The 24,813-nt window shown below is 39.6% G+C and overlaps 3 protein-coding genes across 10 annotated transcripts; 2 read left to right on the top strand and 1 right to left on the bottom strand.

Annotated features, from left to right (window-relative positions):
• Positions 1–241: 241 nt before the first annotated feature.
• On the top strand, positions 242–9,228 carry ascc2 (activating signal cointegrator 1 complex subunit 2). Of its 3 annotated transcripts, none has more exons than XM_067522344.1 (19): positions 242–381; positions 1,845–1,952; positions 2,055–2,213; positions 2,366–2,539; positions 2,674–2,803; positions 2,974–3,041; positions 3,146–3,259; positions 4,047–4,159; positions 4,244–4,318; positions 4,400–4,504; positions 4,598–4,666; positions 5,096–5,170; positions 5,480–5,705; positions 5,997–6,193; positions 6,388–6,507; positions 6,767–6,991; positions 7,154–7,244; positions 8,043–8,134; positions 8,514–9,228. In XM_067522344.1, the coding sequence occupies exons 2-19, from the start codon at positions 1,869–1,871 to the stop codon at positions 8,683–8,685; spliced, it is 2,289 nt and encodes a 762-aa protein (XP_067378445.1). In that variant the 5' UTR covers positions 242–381; positions 1,845–1,868; the 3' UTR covers positions 8,686–9,228. The 3 variants fall into 3 exon arrangements, with proteins under 3 accessions (XP_067378445.1, XP_067378446.1, XP_067378444.1); XM_067522345.1 differs by lacking the exon at positions 242–381 and adding an exon at positions 493–628; XM_067522343.1 differs by lacking the exon at positions 242–381 and adding an exon at positions 1,042–1,062.
• On the bottom strand, positions 9,099–17,021 carry rnf215 (ring finger protein 215). Of its 3 annotated transcripts, XR_010915616.1 has the most exons (11): positions 16,613–17,021; positions 15,598–15,750; positions 15,180–15,251; positions 14,925–15,010; positions 14,671–14,725; positions 14,447–14,551; positions 14,153–14,269; positions 13,768–13,911; positions 13,272–13,374; positions 11,860–12,207; positions 9,099–9,582 (listed from the first exon to the last, which is right to left on the bottom strand). XR_010915616.1 is itself a non-coding variant. In XM_067522351.1 (10 exons), exons 1-10 carry the CDS (start codon positions 16,835–16,837, stop codon positions 12,044–12,046), a joined length of 1,224 nt encoding a protein of 407 aa, XP_067378452.1. In that variant the 5' UTR covers positions 16,838–17,021; the 3' UTR covers positions 10,777–12,043. The 3 variants fall into 3 exon arrangements, 2 of the variants coding, with proteins under 2 accessions (XP_067378452.1, XP_067378453.1); XM_067522351.1 differs by lacking the exon at positions 9,099–9,582 and having other exon boundaries at positions 10,777–12,207; XM_067522352.1 differs by lacking the exon at positions 9,099–9,582 and having other exon boundaries at positions 12,065–12,342.
• Positions 17,022–17,145: 124 nt separating this feature from the next.
• Positions 17,146–24,088, top strand: LOC137136698 (uncharacterized). 4 transcript variants are annotated; one of them, XM_067522347.1, is made up of 14 exons: positions 17,247–17,384; positions 17,471–17,532; positions 18,155–18,256; positions 19,505–19,570; positions 19,687–19,752; positions 19,864–19,950; positions 20,826–21,162; positions 21,276–21,558; positions 21,656–21,889; positions 22,003–22,088; positions 22,186–22,290; positions 22,407–22,600; positions 22,753–22,917; positions 23,012–24,088. In XM_067522347.1, exons 1-14 carry the CDS (start codon positions 17,316–17,318, stop codon positions 23,190–23,192), a joined length of 2,037 nt encoding a protein of 678 aa, XP_067378448.1. In that variant the 5' UTR covers positions 17,247–17,315; the 3' UTR covers positions 23,193–24,088. The 4 variants fall into 4 exon arrangements, 3 of the variants coding, with proteins under 3 accessions (XP_067378447.1, XP_067378449.1, XP_067378448.1); XM_067522346.1 differs by lacking the exon at positions 17,471–17,532 and having other exon boundaries at positions 17,146–17,384; XR_010915615.1 differs by lacking the exons at positions 17,471–17,532; positions 23,012–24,088 and having other exon boundaries at positions 17,146–17,384; positions 21,656–21,849; positions 22,753–22,802.
• The last annotated feature ends 725 nt before the right edge of the window (positions 24,089–24,813 follow it).

Genomic DNA, 24,813 nt, shown 5'->3' with positions numbered 1-24,813 from the left:
CATACATGTATAATATTGTAGAATTGATTGTCTTATTTATATTTTTTCCATACATTTCTGCCTAGTGTAAAGAGGTCCAAGTATTATATATAGTTGTGTATTATTATTTTTATTTACTTTGAAAACTATTTACTTTTTAATAAACTACCAGGAAGTGTAATTTCCTCTGTTGTACATCTATGATATACAATTATTATTTCAATAATGTCAAATAAGAAGACGTAGTTTTCATGCGCATGCGTAACGCTAAAAAACGATACTAAGTCGCCACTTCCGTTTCCGACAATATGGGTGATTTTTTTTGGAGAAGGTTTGGAAACTGAAAGTGTAGACGAGTTTGATGGGTTGGCTTGAAAGAGTCGCAGACAGTCACATTAAGAGGTAAAGCAAGTTTCTTTTCAGTAAAATGCTACATACGAGTTTCAGGATGACGGCTGTAAAGTCATCCGCGGTGCTAACGTTAGCCTGCCATTCATTGACTTGTTGTCTTTCTGTTGAACTTAGCTCGTAGGCAGCCGGTGGCTAACAGGTTACTACCTGAGCAGAGATTGTAGTTTTCAAGTCGGAGCTTGACGTGAGTTTATTACCAGCGTGCGTTTAGTCTGGTGAAGCTATAAAAGTCTATAAGGTATCACTGCATTTCCTTACTTTGCGTTGCCATTGGTGACTTGATGTAATCCGTGTTCATTTAGCTAGTTAGCCAACCAACCTGTTAACCTGTGTGTAGCTGCATTTTCTAGTGGCACGTTAGCTTTAGCTGATGGGTTGATAGCAACACTTCTGTTTGCTTCAGTCATGTAACGTGGTTTAGAAAACACCATGTTATTTGTCACCAGGACCGGAATGAAATGCTCCTTATCAGGCCTTGGTTCCTAATCATGCACATGTATTACGCTTATCTTATTTTTTTTTTATTTTATTTTAATATTGCTGTGCTAACGTTAAGGTGCCGTTAAAAACCCAGCTGTCTCAAAAGATCCAATTTCTGTGGACTTCATAGTCTGATCGCTTAAACCTTACAAAAGGATGGACAACACAACAGAGGAGCCAACAGCTACACATGTACCTGCTTCCTTTTGGACATTTCAGATGTGCATATTCTTGATGTCTTGTTTTTCATGTCAGTGAACAGTACAAGTGTGTAAAGGGGGTTGTACAGTTTCAGTCTGTGTGCTTTGTACACAAGGGAGCACTTTGTGTCGCGTAGCACTAAAACCATGTAAGAGTAAAAGATTTAAAGAAAAACAAATAACTTAGTCTTTAGGGAAATATGGATATAATTTTAGTTTCCTCTCATAATATGCATAGTTTCATATGATGAGATAATACAATTTTTGGAAATGTAATTTGTCAGCGGAAAGATTCACTGAAAATATTAGATTTTCTAGATCTGTCAATAATAATACACATTTTATTGGCTGTTTATCTCGAGGTCAAGCAACTATGCAGTTAACTCATTATTAGGTCAACAGCAGTTGCTTGGTAATTGATTTAATAATTGAAGTATTAACAAGAACTCTAATATATTTTAGTTCCACTTTGCCAAGGGAAGATTTGCTACTTTTCTCACTTTTATATTTTCAAAAACTGAGTATCCTTTAACTGTTGAACAAACAAATATAGCCATTTACAGTTTTCTAATTTCTTATAGGTCAATTAATGACTGGTTAAAAAACTTAGCAGACTAATTGAATTTATTGTCATCAGTTACTGTAACAGTTTCATGTGAGTTAGACAAAGCAAGCTGGAATAATTAAAGTTTGGTACCTCTCAAAAAATGCAATGATCAACACCCTGAAGCAAAATGTATTTAGAATTTCTTTTTTTTTGGTACAATTTGGCAGAAAGAAATTAGAGACGGTGAAGTAATGGCCTGTGCCCAGGTGCCACTGGATGAGCAGCAGGTGACTGAGCGATGCTCGCTGGGAAAAGAGCGCACTTTGTCTGCATTGGTGAGTCACTCAACTGATGGGAGTGGGCAGGTGTTTCTGTAACCCCCCTGAGGGGTGACTAGTTTATAAGAATTCAACAGTATGCTTTCTGTTCCACATCAGCACCCTGAGAGGAAGGAGGAGCGTATTTTTATGCCTTACAAACCCCCGCCTGAAGAATGCACACCTGCTGAGGTGGAGGAGTTTTTAGAACATGCCAGATTCATCACAGATGATCTGGAGTGGCTGCTTGGACTACCACATGACAAGTTCTGGTGTCAGGTAAAGGACTGCTAACGTCTTTTCATTTAGTCACAGGTGGGAAATAGTGTTGATTCAGTAACCAGGAGCCTACATGAAATGCGACGGTTGTTATTCAAAGAAGTTACAAGCTTTTCTTCTTTCTCTCTCTGCTCATAATGTTTTCCCACAAGGTGGTATTTGATGAGTCCCTGCAGAGGTGCCTGGACTCATACCTTCAACACGCTCCCCGGGGCCTCGATCTCACTGCGCTGCCCTCGTCCCCAGCGGTGGCCGACATGCAGCGCTCCGTCCACAGGCTGGTCTTCTTGACCTTCCTCAGGATGGCCACACATAAAGAGTCCAAGGTAGCAAACGTTGCACTCTACATAGAAAACAATGATTTCATGTACTAGTTACACTGTCATGACTAAGTCTATGCAGTAGTATCAACACTGTCGGCTCCATGATCAAAAACCTGTGTCTGTTCCTCGTCTGTCAGGAGAACTTCATCACCCCAGCTGTGTTTGGAGAAATTATCTATAATAACTTCCTGTTTGACATTCCCAAAATTTTGGATCTGTGTGTGTTGTTTGGGAAGGGCAATAGTCAGCTCCTGCACAAGATGATAGGTGAGCTGTTGTGAAAATGTTCTTAAAATCTCATCCTCGTCAGTGTTTGATATTACAAAAAGGAACTTATCCATTATAGGAAAGTAGGAAAGACTGTTTTTTTTTTTTTTTAAACTGTTATGTCCTCCTGTCCCCAGCACTCTGTAAGTTCTGTACTAATGTCCTTTTAGAAAACATATTTACCCAGCAGCCATCTTACTATAATGACCTGGATGAGACGGTGCCCACTGTGTTACAGGTAATATCAGAATATACTACAGTCATCTACAAGTGTCTCTGAAAAAGCAGTATAATATTTACACAATCTTTTTTTTTTCTCTTCTGCCTTAATCTTACTTTCAGGTGTTTGACACGGTCCTGGAAAAATGTGGTCTTCGGTGTGAAGGCGCCACTGCTATGCAGCCGATGAAGCTGAACGGACACAAACAGCCCACTGCTATGACCATGAACCAGCAGGTCAGGAAGACCCACATCTCCATCTGTGATGTGCTATTAACATACTCTCACTGGTCACATAATTAGGTATAAAAGTGCGATCTAATGTTCCATAGTTATAGAGAATCTTCTGTTCAAACAAAACTGGAAGAAAAGTATTATAATCAAGCAGTTTTGCCACACAAAATATGCTAATATCATTTTTGTAAGCATTCTGACGTTCATTTTTGTTAAATCTGCTCCTGTCAGTTTAGCATCGCAACAGCGGGATACATTTAACATACGTGATTATGAACCATGAACAAAAAAAAAAAAAAAAACGACTAAAAGCTGCAAATGAGCATTAAGGCCTGCAATGTGAATGTAACCTTAGAAACACCTGTCCAATAACCAGTACACCACCATGTGATAGACACACAAGCCTATTGGTTAACTGCAAAACTCCAGTTACAAGGAAAAAGTCCTCAATTTATTCTTAATTAACTAATTTATTGTCTAAAGACATTTTGTCTTTCTTTAGACATATAATTTATATGTTTTGTAGATTCAAAACTTATTGTAAATGTCTACATGCTTATGCTAATCCAACAAAAGGATGAGATGACTTTGTGTTCTATTTTCACAAAGTCAAGGTAAAATAACCTGCAAGCATCTTTTCTATAAAGCTGTTGTAGTTTAATAATATTATCTGTCTTTGATATTAAATTTGATATTTTTGAATGGGTTTTTTATTCGATTTAAAATGTGTAGTTGGACAGCACAGCGTCGTCCTATCATTGTTAGCACGCTTTTCTCCGTTCTGTCATAGGATCTTGTAGACATTATTCTGTACCTGTGTGACTCCACCACCACCATCCATGCCTTCCTGGATATCTTCCCTGCTGCCTGCTCCAGCTTCCACTCCCACAGCTTCATTAGCAGGTACAGTTTGGCCTCCACTCTATAATTGCTCAACCTTTTATGCATAAATCCTATTTATGGTCATTTTGTCTTCTCCCCTGGCAGACTGACCTCGTTTTATGAGACCGCTGTGCCTGATCTAGAGCTGTCAGTTAGGAAGAGAAACTTTGATGATAAAAGGTGACCATCTGTTTCTAAGTGCAGTGTCAAAAGACTACCTGGCTGAGCACATGAATTAATGGCAGATTATCTCTCTTCCAGTCTACAGGAGGACTTGTGGCAGAGGTTGTCCCACTCGTGTCGTAAAATGGTGGAGACAGTTCACCTGCTTCTGCATCACACTTGCTTACAGCCAATTCTGGAGGGGTGAGACTTCCATACTCACCAAATATGGCTCAACAAGATTAGTGTCACACATTAATACATCCATTAATTCTGCTAATGCTTGTGTCTTTGCAGAAGTGAAAACATGCAGACGTTTGCAGATGAACTTTTGCAGCATTTCACATATTTCTTACCTGAGAAAAGGTAAGACCACTAGGTCAGATCTGTGCATTAGATGGTGAGGCCAGGGGATTTCTCAAAAAGTAGTTGGGCGGGTCTCATTTGGTTCCTGTTAAACACAAGAAGTTGTTTATTATTATGTGCTTTTCTTTTAAAGGAAAGTTATCATTTTTATTTTTGCGTTACTTATCTGGTTACATGAAAAGCAGTTGTCGTTTGTTGTAATAAATGTAATTATATTTCAGTAGTAGCATCTCCCAGTTTTTGACACGTCGTATTTATTTTTGCAGCTTTACACTTACTGCTTGTCACTCAGAATGCTGCTTAAAGGGGCCAGTGGAGTCATGTCACAGTCTTTATACACTGAAAAATAACATGAGAAGAATATCTGATGAAAGACGCGGGGCCGGGTATCTCAGCATTTGAGCTTTGACCCTGTAGTTGTCCTTTCAGGTTCTTGTCAGACTACGATGAGCAGTTCCCTATTGCAGAGGACATCAGCCTCCTACAACAGGCGCTTCCTGCCATGTATCCTTATCAACAGCAGTACCTTTGTACAGACGTATTTTTATGGGTAGTATATCATATACCCAACTTGTATAACGAATTGTTTATGTGAGAGAATTCATAGTCCAACTGTATATTGTAAAAATGACCAAAGTGTTTTGGTATGATATTTAATATCAACCATTCTAAAAAGCTTTGGCTCTTGAATCAGGGCAAAGATTCCAACATTTTAGTGTAGTGTCAAAGATGGCCCTAAGCATTAGTAGCATACGATGCCTTTAGTACTAGTTGTGTCAGTTGGTTGCTTCCTTAAAGGCCTGCTTCCTTCAGTGATGAGACCAGGACTTCCTACCTGCTCCAGGGGGTGGAAAGTGCCTGGGATAGCGTTGGGCGACGTAAACCACAGAGCCAGCTTCAGCCTAATGCCTCCTCATTCTTGTCAGCCAGTCCAGGTCCAGCGTGCTCTATACCTCAGGAGGTCAGAGAACCAGGAGATGGAGGAGAGAGTCTGAGGGGAGCAGAGGCCATGCTGGATAGTTCCCTGAAGAGGAACAATGTGAGTTCTATTATTATCAAATCTAATTTATTATGGGCATCATATAATCATCTTCATCAGTGATTACCCTTGTTAAATGAAACATGAAATATAAATACATGTAATTTCATGAATGCCTATGAAAAGCTCGATATCCTCATGTTTGTGAAACCAAGAACAGGAAATAAATTGGATTTTTTTAAAGTTACAATTACAATATCTTAAACTGTTTTTACATAAAAACAAACCAAGGCTTCCAAATAAGCTAAGGTTTTTTTTGTTAAACAATGTTACCTGCGTGTTTTTGTTCAGGTCGCAGTGTGTCCTGTGAGTGGGGCGGAACTGGAGTCTTTGCTGTCGTGTATCCGGGACCTGCTGCCTGATTTAGGCGAAGGCTTCTTGCTAGCTTGCCTGCAGGAGTACGACTACAACTCTGAGCTGGTCATCAACAACATCCTGGAAAACCGGCTGTCCCCCAGCCTGGACAAACTGGACCGAGCCATGCCAAGGTAACATTATGTACTGGGTCAGTCATCACACACATTTTTTTTTAGTTTTCTACCCGGGTAGTCTAGCTTTGTTTGTTCTGTTGGTGTCACGTGTTTTTGTAATGGGGAGTGGATGTCATCAGTTTATGGTCAATGCGAAAGGAAAAATGTTCTATGCTTTGTCTTTGATATCGTTCCTCTTCCGTGTCCATCAGGCCAGTCAAGGAGGAGCTTCCAAGTGTTCTGAGCAACAGATCCAATGTGTTTGATGACGACGAGTTTGACGTCTTCCGGAGGGACCAGGTGGACATGTCTTGCATCTGGAAGGGCAGGAGGTAAAAGGCACATAAGTGGCACCTACTAATTAAAAATGTGAAAGACCTTAATTCTTTTTATGTTTTTGCAATTTATTTGAATGACTCACATAATTTGATTTATATGTACAGAAGTTACAACCTTTTTTTGTGTGTGTGTGCTGTTCTTAAAAACTCCGATTTAAACCTTTTGGACTATGTACAGGTTTTTAAAGAAAGCTAGAACATATGAGAAGACTTGGGTCACTTATCATGTTTCCTTATTTTATGACTTCGACAGGAAAGGTGAAAACACCCGAGAGATGCTGAATGACAAGCAGCACATTGCTGAGCAGAGGGCTCGTTATAAGGCCTACGAGACGGTGGTGGATGAGGTCATTGTTGAACCTGGTTCAAGTGCAGCCACCTACGGCCTGGATGACTATGATGACGAATATGACGACACGTACGACATGAACCAAGTGGGAGCTAATGACTTGGACGGAGACAGTTTACTGAACAGAAGGTACATCTGAGTTGTTGTGTTGGTTTCTGCTTCCTATTAATAGCGGGAGAAAAAAAACTCACCTTTTAAAGCTGACAGCTTGCGTGCTACTATTTAATTATGTTCTTGTGCTAGTTGTGTTTAGTTCAGTCTTTCTTTCATTGTATCTCTGTTTTCTGGCAGACCTTTCACAGTCCCACAGGTACTAAGAAAAGGAAACAGGCTTGAGGATGAGGAGGAAAGTGACGACGAAGAAGAGGAAGAGACTTTACAGGTGCTAAAATAAATTCCAAAACACTAGATCTAACTTCCAGGGAATTTTTTTTTAAAGGGGCGCTACACGCTGGATTTCTTCCCTCGTGTTCTGTACGAAACAGGTGTTTTAGCAGAAGTTATGTGACAGTCGGACAGACACATTGCCAGGATATGAGACGTCATGGAATGGTAGGAAGCTATTGTAGATAATTCAACACTGTGATGTAGAGCATCGAGTCGTCATTATTGGCCATTAAAAAATCCACACAATAACAAATGTACCATTAGCTTCCCTGACAACTAAATATTCTCACACTATGGGAGGGGCCAGAGGATTCTGCTGGACCAAACCAATCTAAACTGATCAATTGACCAAAATGTTTTTTTTTTTTTTCCATTATTGTCGGGAGAAAATCACCTGTATGGATAAAATACTAACAAAACTCTGTAATTATGGGTACAGTACAAAAAGACTAGGATTTAGTGCCCATTTAAATACAACTTCCAAGCCCTCCACACGCTCCAGTGTGACTCCACCACCTGCTATGACCTCCACAATAAACACAGACACTTTAACAGTTTCAACCTAAAAGCTGAGAAATGATAACCTTGTAAAATCAGATTTCTTGGCAGGGCTGCTGTATTGGATTGTATTGAATTGTACAGGTGGTACCTAATGATGTGGCTGATTGGTGTTTATTTGCCTGAGATGTTTCAGGTCATGTTTTTTGATGTGCAGTCACTTTATGTCCATGTTTTGTTTTTTTTTTTTGTTTTTTTTAACATCTATTTCCATGTGGATCTGTTTTTATTTCAGAAAAACGTAAACAGGGACCAATTTGTGCAGGACCCCGCTGTTCTGAGGGAGAGGGCTGCAGCTAGAAGAGCAGCTATGCAGCAAAAGAAAGGGTAAATGACAGGCGCTTAAATCTCATTATGTGAAAACACATCTTCTCATAGTGCTTTGCTTTAATGTTTTGGTTCTTTTTTTTTTTTTTTTTTTTTTTTTTTTTTTTTAAATGACTAAATGTAAAAATTTCCAGATTACCTGAGGTTAAGTTCCTGGAGGGGCAATTAATGAAGTTAATGATAAAAACTGAAAATAGGAATTGCATGACACTTTAGTTACTTTGGTAAATACATTCTCCAATTGAGACAAAGAACCTTCTCATTATAATTTTAATACAAACCTTGTTTCATTGTTAGAGATTTAAAAGTTCAGTGGAAATTTCTTATAAATCTGGATTGAAACACCTCTGTTGGCCTTTTGTTCATGCTTTTCTTACAGTTTCCGACCGGAACAGCCCAGTGACGTTGTTGGCCGGCCCAAAGGCCGAGGACAGACCACAGAGACGCTCTTGGACCGACGCAAGAAGGAGACCAACAAAAGCCGTGTGGCAAACCACAACCGGCGCACCATGGCTGACCGCAAGAGGAACAAGGGCATGATCCCCTCCTGACCCATGTTGCCGCCTGCTGCTCAAATCAGACGGCGTGATGGTACAAGGAGGGGTTGGCAGGAAAAGGGCTAAAGCTTAAGGGGATAAGCAGGAAGAAGAACCAGGTTGTGGTTTTGTGTTGTTGTGGATTTTGATCATGCTTCAGCTCCCTCCAGTCACTGTCTTTGCGTGAAGGTTAAAAGACAGAAGGTTGAGAGATGCTAACGTAAAGCTGCATTAGTTTACAGATTTTCTTTGCACTTTGACCTTTTGTTATCAAAAGCTGCCAAGCACCAAGCTGAAATGTTTGAGACTGAACATCTATTTTTGTGTTGGAGCCTAAAGAATGGTCAGATCATTGGCCCTAGAGATTTTATTTTATAGCTAAAAAGTTCTTACTGTGAGCTGAGGGACCAAGGGCAAAGAATAAGACATTTGTCTTTGCTAAGTAACATAATTTTATTAAGATTCAGAGTGACTGACATTTATTTGACATCATCAAGTTGACAACATGGGAATAAAAAGGAAGAGACATTCAGCGTTTTTAAGAGACTGCAGTTTCTTCTTTAGCTGGAAAATCCATCTACCGTGGTGATCAAATCTGTTCATTTCACATTTCAGTTCAGGCCACTTCAGACAACTTTATTTATCCAACATGTTCATATATTGTTTCAGCAGACAACCAACCAAAAAAGATAACCACACATCATTATTTACGTCCACGGACCACAGGGTCAGTGGTTCGATCCCCGGTCCCGGCTATATGTTGAAGTGTCTCCGGGCAAGACACTGAACCCCCCCAACAGCCCATTCCCATCCCCAGCTGTGCAGTGTCGGTCCAAGCCCGGATGAAATTGGGGTACCCGGCGTAAAAACTGTGCCAAATCAACATGCGGACAATGATCTGCTGTGGCGACCCTGAATTCAAGAGATAAGCCGAAAGAACAAAAAATAAATACAATTTAAAAAAAAAAAACATAAATAATTTACTGTCAAGTAACAACTTTTAAAAACAGCCTTTGTCTGTGTTGAGAAATAAATTATTTAGAGGAACTATTAGTTCTCATCAAGAGCTAACACAGCACATAAAATTCAGTTGGGGGAAAAAAGTGGTCTGATTTTTATTTTTTGCTTTCTCTGCCACATTTTCCTCTCAGAGGATGCTCACGTCTCTCTGCTGAACTCCTGTAATCATGGAGCGTGCGTTTCTTATGCTGTTTAGGCCGTTATCCTTCACAGACAATCCATTAAGCCAGCAAATACAAGAAAAGTTTAGAAGGCTTTCAGTAAAGTGTTGATTAAAGATAAAATAAAACTGCATCAGTCATTTGAAAAAACAAAACAAAAACACTTCTATATTAAACTAATTATTTGTTGGACCCCACTTCACAGGTGTGTTTACATTGAACTTTAGCTGTGAAAAATTCACTGTGCCAAGGAGATGATGATTTTCACTATAGAGGATTCTTGCTTTTGATGTGTCATTAAGTTACGTGCATTCAACAAAAGCAGGTAAGACCTGACCATGGTCTGAGTCTGGGCCCTGAAGAAGAGACGGGGGGTAGTGTCAGAGAGACGTTTACAATATTACTGCCTAGGATTTAGCACTAGGTGTATTGGTAGGTGCTTTCCAATTTGTGGCCACGTTCAACGAGCATTTGGAAAAAGTTAAATGAAACTTTCGACCCTCAAAATGGGATTAAAAAAAAGAAGCTTTATTATTGAACCTAAATGCATTTCATCATTTTAAAACGCTGCCAGGTGACCCAGAGATTGTGTTTATTAAGAACAGAAACAGGTTATATAACCAAACAATAAGCCTTGTGTTTCTTTTTCTATTTACCCTGTATGAGTAGATTATGTAAAATCTGCCTGCATGTAACATAAGTAGTGCGTGCATGTGTTATCACACGCTATCGTCCAGCCTTCACAAGAACACAAGTTAACAAACGAGATACAAACTCTGACCATCTCATTGTGACAGTGTTGTTTGGAAGCACACGCTGTACAGAGGAGCCCTACTGTCTCTGACAAGCCGTAGGGAAAAACCTACATGTTATCATGCACAGAGGATTTTCTAAGAGGAGATCAGATCTATCAGAACATTTTATAAAAAAAAAAAACGCATGTATTTGCTTTTGGGGGTCGACACAAAAGTAAATAAAATGTGTTTTTAACATCGATCGACTTTGAATGTTTGATTTTGGAGACTACGTTTGTGATGCTTCAGAGATTCAGAATACAGCTGCATTTATCGGCTGAACCTTGACGTGACCACAAAATGAGCATAATCTGTGAAGCAGTTGAAATGCACGTTAGAAGATGGGGAGTGTGTTTCTGTGGCTGTGCAGACATGGGGAAACAATTAAACTGACATTCTACAAACCCTGCAGACTCTCTGCCACTAATATGTCAAACATCTCACCAACTGAATGAAGCTTCATACGTCATCACTCGTGTGCGGCGGCTGTCCAGGCTGTTTTTTCTGTTTATGCTCAGTGTGCTAAGCAAAATTAATCTCTTTAAAATATTTTTAAATGATTAACATGGCTATTGCTGCACCATGTTTAAGTAGAAGGCTTGTAATTTCTAGGATTATCTTTCAGCTGCCTGGTGCCACGTTTTGTAATTGTTGAAGTGTGTTTTGTTTGTTTGAGCGCCTTGTGTTTTTGTGAAGCACCACATTGTCAGAACGGAGGCTCAGCTGCCCTACCTGTAGTTTGTTCATTTGTAAGATTTGGTAATGTGGGGTAATATCTTGGTAAGAATGAGGAGTAATCTTTGGTAATAAAGTAGTAAAGGGGTGACAGGGTTGTGTCAAAAATATAACCACGATGACGTAATATCAAGGTAAAGTTCAGTAATACCTTAATATAAACAATGAATATGTGGGTAATAGGAAGTAAAAACTGATTAAACTAAACACTAAGAGTAGGCCTGTAATGTGTAACTACGTCTGTCAATTTAATTCCATGGTTATATCTGTAGGAATAAAGAGGAATGACATTTCAGGATGACATTTAATTGCACTGCTTATACAGAACCTGTACAACTAACCGAGGTTTGTACGCTACATGAAGCCAATTATGTTTAAAATTTTAGTACACTTTATAACTTGCTATTGGCGTCCTTTGGACCTAAAATGAGCATTTACACGTCTGAATAACACTGTATGCCCAGTCTCAAACCACCGACCTGTAACTCCTCACGCAGTTGTTCAGCGTTTCCATTTTAAAAGCCTGATGTTTTGTTGCTCCGCTGTTTTCAGAAAAACAACAGGAGTCTGTATGAAAAGTCACATCGTGAGTCACATTTTCACTGCCGCAGATCACACACGCAAATACTTAAACAGTAACATGATCCAAGGAAGAAGTACTGTTCACAGACAAACAGTACCTGTACAGTACTTTATAGTATTGTTCATACTACCACTCTTGTCTGTGAGAGCCACCAGGAGGTCAGAGGTTATAATCAGCCTGCTCCATAGTCCAGTCATTGAGTCAGCTGCTGTGAGAAGTTCATATTTGATCCTGCAGTCCCCCACTGAAAGGAGGGGGTGGGGAGGAAAACAATTATTGGCTACTGGAGTGTCACTGTGGATGAGGAGGGATTCCCAGAGCAGGAGGTGGAGGGGGAGGGGAGGGGGAGGCGACTGTTAACTGTCTTTGTAGACGCTGCCTGGACAGGGTTAAAGAAGAGAGAGAGAGACTGAGAAACATGGACATTTTGAACACAAACTAAAAATCAATCAACAGATTGATAGTGTGTCAACAGAAAAATGATCTGCAACAAAAGAAATTGCTTCTGTAAGTAAAATTAGCAAATAAGTGATCTGGTTCCAGTTTCTTAGATTTCTCTATTGACATTAAATATCTTTGTTTAAACTATAGCTGCAACTTAAGAAGTAAAAGGATTCACTGTAACTTCTAATTTCACTCTGGCCTAAACGTGAATAAAGACTGGAAGCCAAAACAGTACAACTTTACAAGTGATCTATAATTTAAGGATTAAAAAAAAGGCAATGTTTTCAAAAGACAGGAATCTCCAGTCAGTAAAAAAAAAAAAAAAAAAAAACTAAAACGAGAAAACTGCAAACACATGACTGATTGAAAACCTTCAAATATTGTCTGCACTTTATGTGATGCTTGAACAATCAGGGTTTATGACAAAAGGGACTTTATTTTTAAATCTTTAACACCAAATCATATTTCAAATTGTGAATGTTTTTCTGGTTTTGTTGAAGGATTTGTCAATAAAAATAAAACTTTGCTATAGTTTTTGAGGATTCCTCGTTACATGCATTCTGGGATAATATTAAAAGGCACTGATTTCACCTAGTGAGGCAAGTAAATTCAATCAAGTACAATACAATTTTGAGGTTCTTGTACTTTAGTAAACTATTGTAAATTATACTGTAACAATTATTCCACACCCTTTCATTTCATAATGTACTTGAATAAATTATTTCACCACTGTATCAAAACTATTGGAACTAATTCTTACAAAAATAGTGATATTTAAAACAAAACAAAACTGAAAATCAGATGACAAGAAATTTAACTGTGTGTGTGTGTGTGTGTGTGTGTGATGCTGTGGTGTGAACTCACCAAGGATGCTACGTTTGCACAGAGGACAGGTGTGCTGCACTAGCAGCCAGGGGTCGACGCAATCTCTGTGGTACTCATGGAGACACGGCAGCACCCGCAGACACTGTCAAGAACAAAAATGTGGAAATTGAAACTCACAATTCCCACTAAAATCTATTCTAATCCTATTCCGTTCCAATCTAATGTCTATTATGTTCCAAAAGGTTTTCAACCGATACTGTAGATCTGACTCTTGTATCGATGTCATGATCCATACCGATTAATCTTTACACCCCTACTTCTTAATGAGTCACAAAGACTTGTTTTATTTTACTTAATGCTTTTGTAAGTACACACACATTCATGTGATGAACGCAATGTTGCCTTTTGACTTGTTTTACTCCAGACAGTTACTGTAGTATTCTAACAGGAACATGAACTGTCCTGCACAGACATTGACATCCATCCGAATGTCAAAGAACTGATGGCAGGGAGTGTCAGACTAGCACCAGCTGACCTGGTTGTTGTTGAACGGCTCCAAACAGACCGCGCAGTTGTCCGTCTCCATCGGCTGTGACGGGTCACACCAGGGTTTGGGCTGTCGATAGGTCTTTGTCTTCAGAGACGACATTCTTTTCAGAATGTCCTGTTTAGGAAGCAGCTGAAGGACACAACCCAGCATGAAAATCACATAAGACATCCAATGAATATAAATGTCTGGAGCTCAATCTGCTGTTTGTTAGTGCTTTTTAGTCCGTGTGTCGAGACATAACTACACCACAAAAACACATCATGAGGTTCAGATGTGGTGCTTAAAGGACAAGTTAAACATTTGTAACACTGGAAAGAATCTAAAGATATGATTTTGCAAGTGTAAACTGCTGAATAAACCCAGCGTTTACCTCCAAGTCGTCGTGGAGCTGTTGGTCCTGGTACTGCAAGTGAGCCTGAACAATGACTCCTGTGCTGAGTATCAGCGCCACCAGGAGGACGGTGTCCCACAGCTGCTGCAGGTACTTCTACAGATGGACAAAGGAGAAATGTGACTATAATCTGGTTACTTTACCTTTCATTTAAATAACTCAGATACCACTTCCAGAATTAAAGAAGAGGAGGAAATGAAAGTGAGTTGCTGGTAATACGACTTGGAGTCATCTTGATATTAAGTTTTTAAAAGGTTTGGACTGCTCCCCTACCTGGACCTGGGAGTTGGTCTCTCCCGTGCAGATGACCCCCTGCCACTCTCCATAGCGCCCCCCTCTCGATCGACCGCAGCTCGACCACAGCGTGAGCGTGGCCCCCTGCCCGAACAAACAGCAGCAAGCGCTCACTGTCAGCTCAGCCTGTCATGTGTCCCCTCACCACTGGAGGGTGCTAACAACTGAGAAACACACTGTCAGCTGATTATGAAGGAGCTCACCAGGTTGTCCTGCAGGATTGTCTTGTAGGTGATTTTTGCTGTCACCTGAAGGCCTCTGTAAGCAGATCAACTCACATTTATTGGCAATAAAAATTATTCATTACATTAGGTGCATTTAAAGCTGAACTTACATACAGCAGGTTGTGTGTAACTGTGTAAGGAACAGGTAAAATGCTTGAATCTAAATTGAGATATGAGAACAAGTGCGGCCTTTTCCATGTTGGCAGCATCACTGATGATAAGCACTTCTTTACCTGAGCAGGGCTCCAATCAGCTTGGTGACATTTTCCGATGTCTGGATCACAATGATGGGCTTGGACAGCACCTGAGAAAGATCCATCTGTAACAGAACAGCGCAGATGTTCAGGTTATAACCATGACCTGTACAAACACCACCCACTATTTAAAGTCTGACGATTCCAACTACACAGCTGATACACAGGTAATGTTTACTAATGTTACGATGTGGAAGGTTGACTAGAGATGCAAATGTTTGTCTTTTTAATTACCTCACTGACAGTGTTTTGGTTGAGAGCCAGAATGATCAGCGCTGAAGCTCCGAGGACCAAGGCGCGCTTCATCTTGAAACAAACAAAACAAAAAAAACTATCTCAGATTTGAACTAACTCCCCCCGAATTTAATAGCAGAAAAAATGTAAAGAAGTTGATAATACAAATTTTCTCCATTCTTAAACTCCACAACACTTTACAAGTACTATACTACTACACAAAGCTCTATCAGATCTAAAGTTATTACTGCATCCTCTTTACTATGGATTTTTACTGTGAAATAAAACAGTCCAATTGATAGCCTGGTGCACTCTTTGAGAAGCGAGTTGTCTTACTGGTGCAGTAGAATCAAGCCAGTAAAGCAAACAGTAAAATACCTCATCCCTGCAAATCTAAACCTGGAATGATTCTACTCACTTTATTGACCACTGCATCAGCAAATGACTCCTGGTTCCCAGTGGAGGCTTTGCTGTCGTCCATCTCCACAGGCACGACCCCGATCCATGGCTCCTGCTCTTTGCTGTCCCCTTCGCCTCCCGCCCCCCTCACCTGTGGCTCCTTCTCCTGAACCTGGTAACAGAAAGATTTCATTCCATACACCATATATGATATAATCTGTTTATCATTGTGTTCTGGCAAGTATTACATTTTTACCATGTTGACCTTTGTCCACAATCCACAACTATCAGTATAATATGTACATATATATATATATATATATATATATATATATATATATATATATATATATATATATATATATATATATATATATATATATATATATATATGTAACTCTATTGTTATCCGCATTTACTTTGTCCAGCTGCATGTCCAACAAACATTCAAATTTGCAACAAAACCCCTTTGAGTTTATACTAGTAACTTAAAAAACTTGAAACAAAAATAGAAATGTTTACATTTGATTATTTAAGGAGAGATGTAGCTGCTCTTACTTGCACATATGAGCATCATAATACTTTTTAATCTTCGGTTTGGAATGTGTGTACATGAATGATAAATGGATCACTGTTGAATGTCAGAGAAGAGCCTACATTTCATTGCATCCACAATGACACTAAATATATATTCCACCGAAAAATGATGACGCATTTTCTTTCCCATGCAGAGGTCTGAAGTCACTGTAATGTTTGTGTAACTGTTTTAACTAAATTGCCATCAATATTTACATTTATGCAAATATTGTCATGTGTAATAAAAGTTTCAGTTGTTGAATCTTTACTTAAAGGCTCTGGCAACATGATGTTAGTGTTATTTTTAGAACAAATTTACATGACATATTATTAACTGTTAATGAAAGAAAATATTGTAATAAGGATAATAACAATTAGTTGTAGTTTACCAGTTTACCATTTACCAGAACTAACCCCTCAGATTGTGACCGTTAATCCCACTCCACTATCCGGCTCACCAGGACCAAGTCTCCCTGCAGCTCCTGACGGTCCTCGGGGCTCCTGCTGCCCCTGCTGGACTCCACCACGTCCCCCTGGAGCAGAGCGCTGTCGCCGGGCCGCTGCTCCAGGAAGACCTCCACCAGAGCGACCTGCTCCGCCGCGGCCAGCAGCCCCGGCCACTGCAGCGACAGCAGCAGCGGTACCGTTACCCAAAGACAGCGCCAGCGGCGAGCTCCCGCCATGTCCCGGACAACAACCGGAAGAATACACAGTTAAAAACTACAATGGATAAATAAAGTTAATCAACTGTCTGCCATTATTTGTGGCGAAAGCTGCCGACGCTCCTCCGTTAACGCTAGCTGCGCCGCTCCTACAACGTAAACAAGCAATTACAATTTCCGCCTTGGACCGGAAGCTAAGGGTTAGATGCTAACCTGCTAACATGCTAACCATACACACACGGCACCGCTGCTAACCACCCAGGCTTTTCAGACTAATGTTAGATTGACTCGTGCTTTATGTAGTCTGATAACTACCGGAAGACGTCGCCATGGCCGAATCGCAGACGATCAAATTCCCGATTCCCGCATTGCCCGAGACGGCGTACACCGCTAAGAAGGGCAAGAGGCGAAAGACGTTAGCGGAGAAGGAGGAGAGGCGAAAAGAAACGGACAAAGCTCGTTTTAAATCGAGAATCTATATCGGCATGGCTTTCCCCAGATGGAGAGAGTTGCGAGAGGAGAAGAATTTCCAAACAGACACCGATTTAGCATTATATCTGCTCGATTGGTGAGTTTTTGCAGCTTTGTTAATGCCGTGAAAATTTGGGTCCAACTGCATGCGCCGCGTTTATGTTCACTATTTCAAACCTACAGGTGGGACATCAACGTGTCCCCCGGGCAATAAAACCGCAGCACATATTCATCTTAATCTGCAGGTGAGGTCCCCCAGCTCCACTTTTAGCACCTCGTGTATTGGCACAAACTCACTGACAGAAAGAAAAAGATAGGTTTATTATTAACCAGCGACGTTTAAAACGCCCAGAGCGGCGTTTAAAAGTCCTCACCGCTCTGCTGAGGTTACTGCTGGATTCCCCAAAGATTCCTGGGGTCATCCGGGAGGTCAAATGTGCAGTCGAATTTATAATAAAATCTCCTTTTCAGATTTTGACTGTGTTCCAAATCAAAACAAAGATGGCGACCACTATGTTGCATCTGGGGCAGATGTTCACTGGAGTCAAACACTTCACTTTTGTACTACACGACATGAAGAACACGAAGAAACTTAAGTTTATAACATGTTGTGTCCAGATTGAATATTATTATTCATGTTTATACAATACAGAGTTATTGCAGAATCTCACATATTCAATTCACTTGTGATGCAGTGAGGTAGAAGCTAAATGTTAATTGTCATATCCTTGTTGTAAAAGATTTTGCTCCTTTGATGATGAGGATATATGGTATGTCAAAAGAAATTCCTATTAGTATTATGAGAAATTGTTAAAAATAAAGTTTTTGTTGTAGCAAAAGTTTTACTTACTTTCTTGTTATTTTCAGCTATGATGATCGATCAGTCATATCAGCACCTAGTAAATATGGTTATAAGCCACCAGGTCTCCCGCCGCTGTCAACTATTGAGGCAGAATCGATTAGCGATCGGTGAGTTGTCTTTCACCTCCACTCATGTCACACTGCTCCTGTGGTATTGCACCCTTGAGTTTGAGCTACGGCAGACGTACAAAAACAAGGCCATGCAGGACGAGGGTCAGCATGAGCAGTCTGCAGCTTCACACCCCCATACACAAAAAAATGTAATACACTGTGTGCAGAGGTGGCAGAAGTACACAAATTCACTACTCAAGTAAAAGTACTTGACAAAAAAAAAACTCTCCACTACAAGTAACACTTCAAAGCTTTTTCTCAAGTAAAAATAATAAGGAGATTATCTAAGATTTACCTCAAGAACAAAACTAAAAACTCCACCATGAAAACAATGTATTTTAAACAATACGGTTTATGGTAATTATGGCACAACATAAAGAGGGTCAAAGGTCGGTAAAGGTGGAGCTGATTTTAACCACTTAATGTGCTGAAAGGTGGTTAACACTTAATAATACATTTATTAGTTTAGAAAATTTTGATTAAAAATATTATGATAAAAACCACCAGGTGGTATTAATGTTGTGGCTGATTGGTGTATGTGCAAATGCTTGCCTGCAAAAAGCACCCGACTACAGTTTTTACTCAAGTTGGAAGTACATGCTCTCAATTGTACTTTTAAATCAGTTTCTCTACTAAATTTAAACTTTTCAAAAAACATGTCCTGCTTCAAAGCCTATTGAACCTAATGCTGCTGATAACACGATTGAAAAAGTCTGCACATCCAGGGTCTGTTCTAACAAAAAACACTGTGCAAACAAAGGCCTAGAGACTTTATGTGGGATAAATACAAGAGCTGGTTAGTGAGGAACTGATTTTAACCACTTTAACCACCATTTTAATGTCCTGACACCCGGTCAATCCAAACCAAATACATCATAATTGATGCCATGTAAGATAAAATACAGTGAAGGTAAATGTAATCTCTGACATCTACAACAATACTGTACAAAAGTACAGTAAATAGCAAATAGTTCAGTACTAAGTTGCTTGACAGCACTGGGTGTAGCCACTCTCAGGAGTGAGTTTGGTCCATTTCACGGTTTTAAATTCGTATGGGATCTGTTTTTACAAGCACAATCTCTTCAGGAGTGAAGGCCTGAGTGTTTGACAAGTGAGGTACCTCTCCTGATAAAGTTTACAGCTGCTTCCTGAAAAAGGAGTACAAATGGTGTCCCTGATGTTTGTATACAGGGTAAAGAGTTTCACCATATGCTCTAAACTACACTGTATATGTAACCACCACAGAGATGAAGACATCCTGTCAGACGCTGAGGAATTGGACGATGTTCAAATCCAACAAGTAGAAACAAGGTTGGGTTGTTTTCAGTCTTCCTGTCCTTACTACAGCACATTGATCTAGTGTTATGTTTATGTGCCATAATTATTTTTAACAAATACTCCGATATATTTGATCGTGTCCTTTGCAGTGATTCTATGAATGTCTGTAGCGTAGAGGTCGACATTGATGAATATAATGACATACGAAACACAGTGTAAGTTTTTCTAAGATTTCAACATTTATTAACGAGATTAGGGAAATGAGGGAGTGTAAGCAAATGTACTGATGTCAGTGTAAACAATATATGCATTGTGTTTTGCGCTAGTATTGACTGGAACCATGATGCACTGGATCCTACTAATGCACATGAATGCAGCAGTCATGAAGAAAGCAGTACTCCACTGTGTGTGAGGTATGTGATTTACAAGAGAGGTTCAAAATATTTCCAAGTATGTCTTTCACACAGTCGCCTACATGAACATTAAAACTGTTTTTTTTTTCCTTTGCTGCTGTAACTTAATTCATTTTGTTCATACTTTACTGGCCTTTAAAAGGCTTCTAACATTTGAGGAGCCCTATGAAGTTTCAGCAATTAGAGTTTATCAAAGCAAAAATTCATGACGCTTTCTGGTCCAACAGTTGTTCTTTGCGTTTCCCAGATCACAGTTTCTCTGCTGATTGGCGGTGGAAGTATTATCATGATAATTTATCTAACTCTGAGTGGTGAAGTCTGTTAACTTCAGATAAACGTTAAAATATGTACTATGTAGAAAACAAGGATTTTAGGACTCTTTTAATGTATGGTGTGAACATGAGTTTAAAAAAAAACAATTATTTTAAGACACATTTGAAAAAATAGAGGAAAATCCTGCAAATACCATTACATTTTAATAGATGACGAGAATACTGGGGACTTGGCTCAATTTAGATCAAGATCCACGGCTTTCGGCCTGTTCCTTCAGGGGTCGACGTGTTCGGCACGTTGATGGCGTGAATTTCTGCATGGTGGCTGGGTGGGGCCACGCCTTGTGGGGTGGGATTCGAACCTGCTGCCTTCTGTATCCCAACCCAATGCTCTTCTACTGAGTCACCAGGACCCCCTAGTCTACTAATATTAGATACGTTGTGTAATTTAATCTAGTTCAACAAATCAGGGGTCATTGGTAGTAGTATTTAATATGAGGTGATGGTTAGCTCATCAGACTTTTCAATCATCAGGGTCGTATAGAACTTTGTAGCATTGGATTAACAGCAATTTATTTACACGAGTCTGATATTTTGTCACAGGACTGGTGGAGATGTGTCTCCTCAAATGTGTTTAGATTCACTTCCAGAAATATCTTTGGAAGAGACTGTTCATGGACTGATTCAGCCAGAGGAGACGGGACCAACAGGGATAGACCCTTTTATACCCGATAAACTTGAAATCTTGTGTGAAGACGACATTGTGGGACACCAAGCTGCCATTGTTTATCATGACAGTTTGAAACAGCTGGCTACGCACCTGATCCTGCCAGTGAACACCTGCAGAGCCAAGGACCCTTCAACTCAAGTTGAGTGCAAAGCTTGTCAGCCTTTTGAGCTAAAGATAAAGTCCTGGGGTACTGCAGCAATTATGGAATGGGCAAGTAGGATTTTTTAAAAGTTTATGAACAGATGTAACTTGACCCGCATTGTTATAGTCACATTTTAGAGATTCATATTTCACTAATTTCTTTCTCTGTTCATCCTCAACAGGTGTGTCCTAATGGCCACACTGTGTGGAAATGGAGCTCTCAGCCTTTGATGAAGTGTGAAATGCAAATCGGAGACTTCATGCTGGCTGCTAACATACTGCTTTCTGGAAACAACTACAGGAAGGTGGCTCTGTTGCTCAGAAACATGAACATGGGCATGGTCGACCAAAATCTTTTCTCACAGATCCAGGACTCATACTGTGTTGAAACAATCAAAGCATTCTGGGAGGAGAAGCGGCGTGACAATATTGATAAACTATGCGATAAAAATAGTGTTGTGCTAGGTGAGTGTACGAATCAATAATCTGGGATTATTTATCATATACTGTTGGTGTGTTGCTTTATTTTCCCAGTTTAAATGCTTGCTCGTGTTTATGGCAGGTGATTGCAGACTAAGCAGCCCTGGACAGGGCGCCACCTACTGCACTTGCACTGCGATGGACAATGACAGTAAGGAAATATTGTCCATTGTGAACATGGACAATGTGCGAACCCAGCAAAACTCCACCATTATGGAAAAGGAGGCCTTCATCCAGACAATAGATAAACTTAAACAAGAAATTAAAATTCAAGAGGTCTGCACGGCTGCACATAGACAGATTTCAGCACTATTCAGTATGCATACCTTTTTGTGATTTTTGTGGTTGCAAAGTCTTATTTCGTTCGTGGGGAAAAGACTTTTATAAATGGTCTTGAATATATTTCCTGTCTCCCTTCTAAAACAAAAGGCAATGGCAAATACAAAGAAAGTGGAATTAGTCATTCGTGGGACATATGGAGTGGAGTGGAAAACCTGGGGAAATTGTTACAAACTGTAAGTGAGATTTCAAGTTTCCATTTGGGATCTATTCTAAAAGTGAGCACATCTGTAAACTGTTCCCTTGAAGTTCAATTTATCACTCTGTATATAGGCTAGTCAGTCCAGGGGGTGCTACCCTATTCTACACTGGATCAAGGACATCTGCAATCACTTCTGGTACTGCTGTAAGGAGGCAGACAATTATGAGGAGTTCATGGTATGTAAGCGAAGCATGTTCATAACTGTGGAATATCAAAACTCTTCAGTGGATATCACTGTTGCATTACTTTGAGCTGTCATTCTTATGTTGCCTCGTTTTCCGTGTCATTTCAGTCATTGTGGATTGGTATTTTACATCATGTCACTGACGAGCATGAGTGGGCCACAGGTGCCTGCCACCATGGACCACTGCCCAGGAACCAACACAGCATCTGGATTGAGGAAGACTCTGTTGCACATGCAGCGCTAATCTCAGTGATTATGAATCAAACGTGGTTGAGGGATGTGGAAAAGTTTTTGCCTTTCAGGTATGTTTCTACAATTTTAGTAAAACTTGCCATTCTCTGCGTTTTGTTTTTGTAGATGCATCACATCGAGAATTAATGTTTGTGCTTATCGTCTGTATGAAAACATTTAAAGTGTTAAATGCAGTAATTTGTACGATTTGTCCTACGTGTAGATCGACTGCAGATCTGGAGTCGTTTCACAACCACGTCTTAATGTACGTGCCAGAAATGTTCTCCTTCAGTCCATCTGTGTATGAGGCACGTGTCCTACTCGCAGGCCTAGATTACAACCATCATGTCCGCAGGCCAGCGATAAAAAACAGAGATGGCACTTTGGTGTACGTAATGCCCGATTGCCTTACTTAAACCCCCGACATGCAAGTATTTCTTTTAAAAGTGTCATAATTTAGTGTTTTCTTTTTTCCTTTTTAGGTATCGCAAGGTCTGGAACAGGAAATCTAAGAGATGGAGACTTTATACCATAAAAGTTCCAAAGGATTACAGTTACATACCAGACCTGCAGAGTGCCATCTTGAGAAGATGGTTGACTGATGAAAAAGGGATGCAGAGGAAAAGAGGGACGCATTCCTCACATCTGGGAGCATCATGCTAACGGGTGACTGGACACATGTAAACTGAGACCCTTTAAATTCAGCAAACAAGCAAGATATAACTAAACTAGAATGACCGCACTGCTGTTGTATTCCTCGGCGAACTCTTCAAGTTGCAGGCTACATGCATGCCTGTCCAAAATCCAATTGGTTGCTTAATGAGTTCAAGTGGATGCGTCTGTCAAAATGGAAGACATTTCTTCAAGGAATTACTGTTTTATTGCCAAAAAAAAAAACATGGCACACGTGAGTTCACAGGAACTTTCAGCTTTGGCTAATTTAATCTAATCACTTCATCCTTGAGTCCAAAGGAGTACTTGAGGCAAGACATCGTGAGATATTACATTAGGAAAGATGAATGAAGGAAAACCTGAGAATGTAGTTTCTGCTCTGGCTTCAAAGACACTAATTATATTCACTGACACATCTCCATAGAAAGGCTTCAGACAGACAACGTGAAAGAATGATTTGTCTTTGCTTAAACCACCGAATTATTTGGAAACATAAATGTACGGTTTTTTTTTGTGTTTTTAACACCACAGGTACTACTCCAGGGGAATATACAGCAGTCTTCAGATCTGCCCGGCAAATTAGAAAATATAACCCTGATGCTCTTCTGTTGTTTTAATGTTTTACATTTAATTTATTAAGGTTATACTGGGTAATTCTTTTAAGTAGAGAACTGTTACATTGTGATGTAATTATTCCCATAATAAGTGTGATAAAATGTTTTGTAGCATATTGTTTGTCATGCTTGAAGATTTATATATGTACTTAGCGTTGGTGCTATGACACACAGTTGAAGTAGTACAATGTAGTTCAATGCAAAATACTTTTAAAGCATAAAGACTACTGCTCTGACAGGATTTGACAAATCTTGTCAAAGCTCATGAATCAACTGGATTTGAGTTTTCGTATTATGCTGTTTTGCACTGAAACTTTATTCATTTTCTGTGGTTCCAGAAAAAAGAACATGGGTAGAATGTGTTTTTATTAAGTATGAAGCACTTGAGAAAATTTTCTTTTTTTAATTACAGTTAAGAAGGGGAAAGATTAATATGCCAGAATTATAAAACATTTATAAGTAATGTTTAATACAAAGTACTCACAGAAATTATTCAAGGTCAATCCAAAAATGTCCTGGCCAAATAAACAACTCGATCCCGCAGGATGTAGGTATCCATGTGTGGTGGTGTAGAAATCCAAAATTGAGGCTACGGTCCACACTTGGCCTTACATGTTACATGGACACATTTCTTTTTTCAGTTACTTTAACATTAAATCTTAAATATAATGGATAATATGTGGACGACACTGGTGAAAACTGACTTACTATTAAAAATAAGTCAGGCATTTTGAAACCTACGTTATACTGAGGACTTTTTAAATTGGAGTATGGGATTTGCCGTTTTATATTATAGCAACTCGATTTACACAGGTCCTGGTGCAGATCTGCTTGACTCAATGCCATGAATGAAAATGCAGCTAAGAGATTCTGATTTCTTCCTAAAGTAATCAACCAGTCTCATCCTCTTGTTGGAAAAAAAGTCCACTCGATTATTCGGCAGAAGCTTCTTTACTCATAAACAATCTGCACTACGGTGATGTATTGTAAGTTCTTCA

This window comes from Channa argus, chromosome 11 (assembly GCF_033026475.1).
Source record: "Channa argus isolate prfri chromosome 11, Channa argus male v1.0, whole genome shotgun sequence".
Lineage (NCBI taxonomy): Eukaryota > Metazoa > Chordata > Actinopteri > Anabantiformes > Channidae > Channa > Channa argus.
This window is presented reverse-complemented; position numbering and strand designations above follow the sequence as displayed.